The 1,401-nt window shown below is 48.3% G+C and overlaps 1 protein-coding gene across 1 annotated transcript in view; it reads right to left on the bottom strand.

Annotated features, from left to right (window-relative positions):
* The window catches only part of T265_05053 (hypothetical protein), a gene marked incomplete at both ends in the record, with an annotated part of 5,108 nt that extends 3,929 nt beyond the window's left edge, over positions 1–1,179 (bottom strand). Inside the window, one exon of the mRNA XM_009169964.1 lies at positions 837–1,179. Within this exon, the coding sequence (XP_009168228.1) occupies positions 837–1,179 (343 nt within the window). The remainder of the gene's footprint in view (positions 1–836) is intronic.
* Positions 1,180–1,401: the final 222 nt, after the last annotated feature.

Below are 1,401 nucleotides of genomic sequence, written 5' to 3'. Positions count from 1 at the left end.
CACCTGGAGATTTAGTTCACTTAAACAAATCGCAATGGTATATGATTTTCAATAATACAGGAGCATATACATTATAAATAGACATTCTGCTCTACGAAGTGGCAAGTCTGAAAATGCCGTAGATTTCGAGAGCTCAATCTCATTGTGCGAATAGCCAGCGGCCGAGAAACACGACGTTAAATGAGGTCAGCTTTTATTGCGAAACCCCAGCTATCGCTCAACGGCTGAGACATCGGCGGGAAACTGGACATTCACCCCCTGTTGTCGACGTGGTAGACCCACGTACATTCGTTTGCGATATTCAGAGGTCACTGGTTCCCTACCGTGCGTCACATTTTCGAATTCGCGCTGCCTACAACAGAGTTGCAACGTCCATGGTGGTCGGTCGAAGACTACAGTGCACTACAACAGGAGAATAAAACAGAATAAGGTGCTTCCCTGCCTCTTGTTCCCAAGGCGGAGTCGTCAGCCGTAGAGGGTGTGCACAGGGATCTTGAACGGTTGGTCGGCAATGTGAATTCGCTGGAGACGGAGCACTTAATTTTGTGAGTACAGATTATACGTCTCCCTACGATCATTGACTGGGACAGCCAACCCCAGGCGTATGAAGACGACAGCCCGAAACCTAGGTGACGGCGTACACCAAAGAACGATCTGTATTAAAGTTTTGTCTTGTGAACTTGCTGGTACAAACGAATTGGTGTTTGATGGTCCGCTAACCTAAATAAGCACCTATGAGCGGCATATCACCTACTTGTGCAGTAGGCCTACACTACCCCTGTGAAATGGTCAAACCTACAAAGCACCGTAGTGACGGGGAATACTTTTCGGCTTACTGTCAGCAAATGCAGGAGGGCCGTGATTAAGGAGTTCGTATAGCCCGCTGAGACCCCATGAAGTTTTTGTAGACTGAGTTGAGTTTCCACGATTGAAAGTGGAACGGCTGGGTATCCAAACTGCTAATACTTCTTTCCCTCTTCTGATCTTTGGGTCGGGGCCGACTGCTTTCGTTTGAGTGCGTTCAGCCTTGTCATTGTAGGGCGCGTGGTACACGCCAGACCGTGACACAGTCGGTTTCCCATGTCGGGTGTCGCGTGTGTGTGCACTGTGCGTTCGCGCAGCCCTTGACGTTGGCGATGGTACAGTGTAAGTTGGTTCCGCGTTATGATGTGTGAGCATTCGGCTTTCTTGCCTTTAAACGCCCCTATCTGAGTGGTTTTCCGTACTAACACTTCCGTCGGTTATTCCTTTCCAGACTTGGATGTGTAAGTCACGGTTCATGATGTTTGCATAGTTCAATTGATCTTATTGATAAGCTAGCATTTCTGACTGCTTTCTCGCCACACCTAATTTTCCTCAATTCGATCTGTTTACAGCGCACGGTTTATCGTTCGCTCGCCG

The sequence above is a fragment of the Opisthorchis viverrini genome (assembly GCF_000715545.1).
Source record: "Opisthorchis viverrini unplaced genomic scaffold opera_v5_87, whole genome shotgun sequence".
Taxonomy (NCBI): Eukaryota; Metazoa; Platyhelminthes; class Trematoda; order Opisthorchiida; family Opisthorchiidae; genus Opisthorchis; species Opisthorchis viverrini.
Note: the sequence above shows the minus strand (reverse complement) of the source record. Positions and strands in the feature narration are given on the sequence as shown.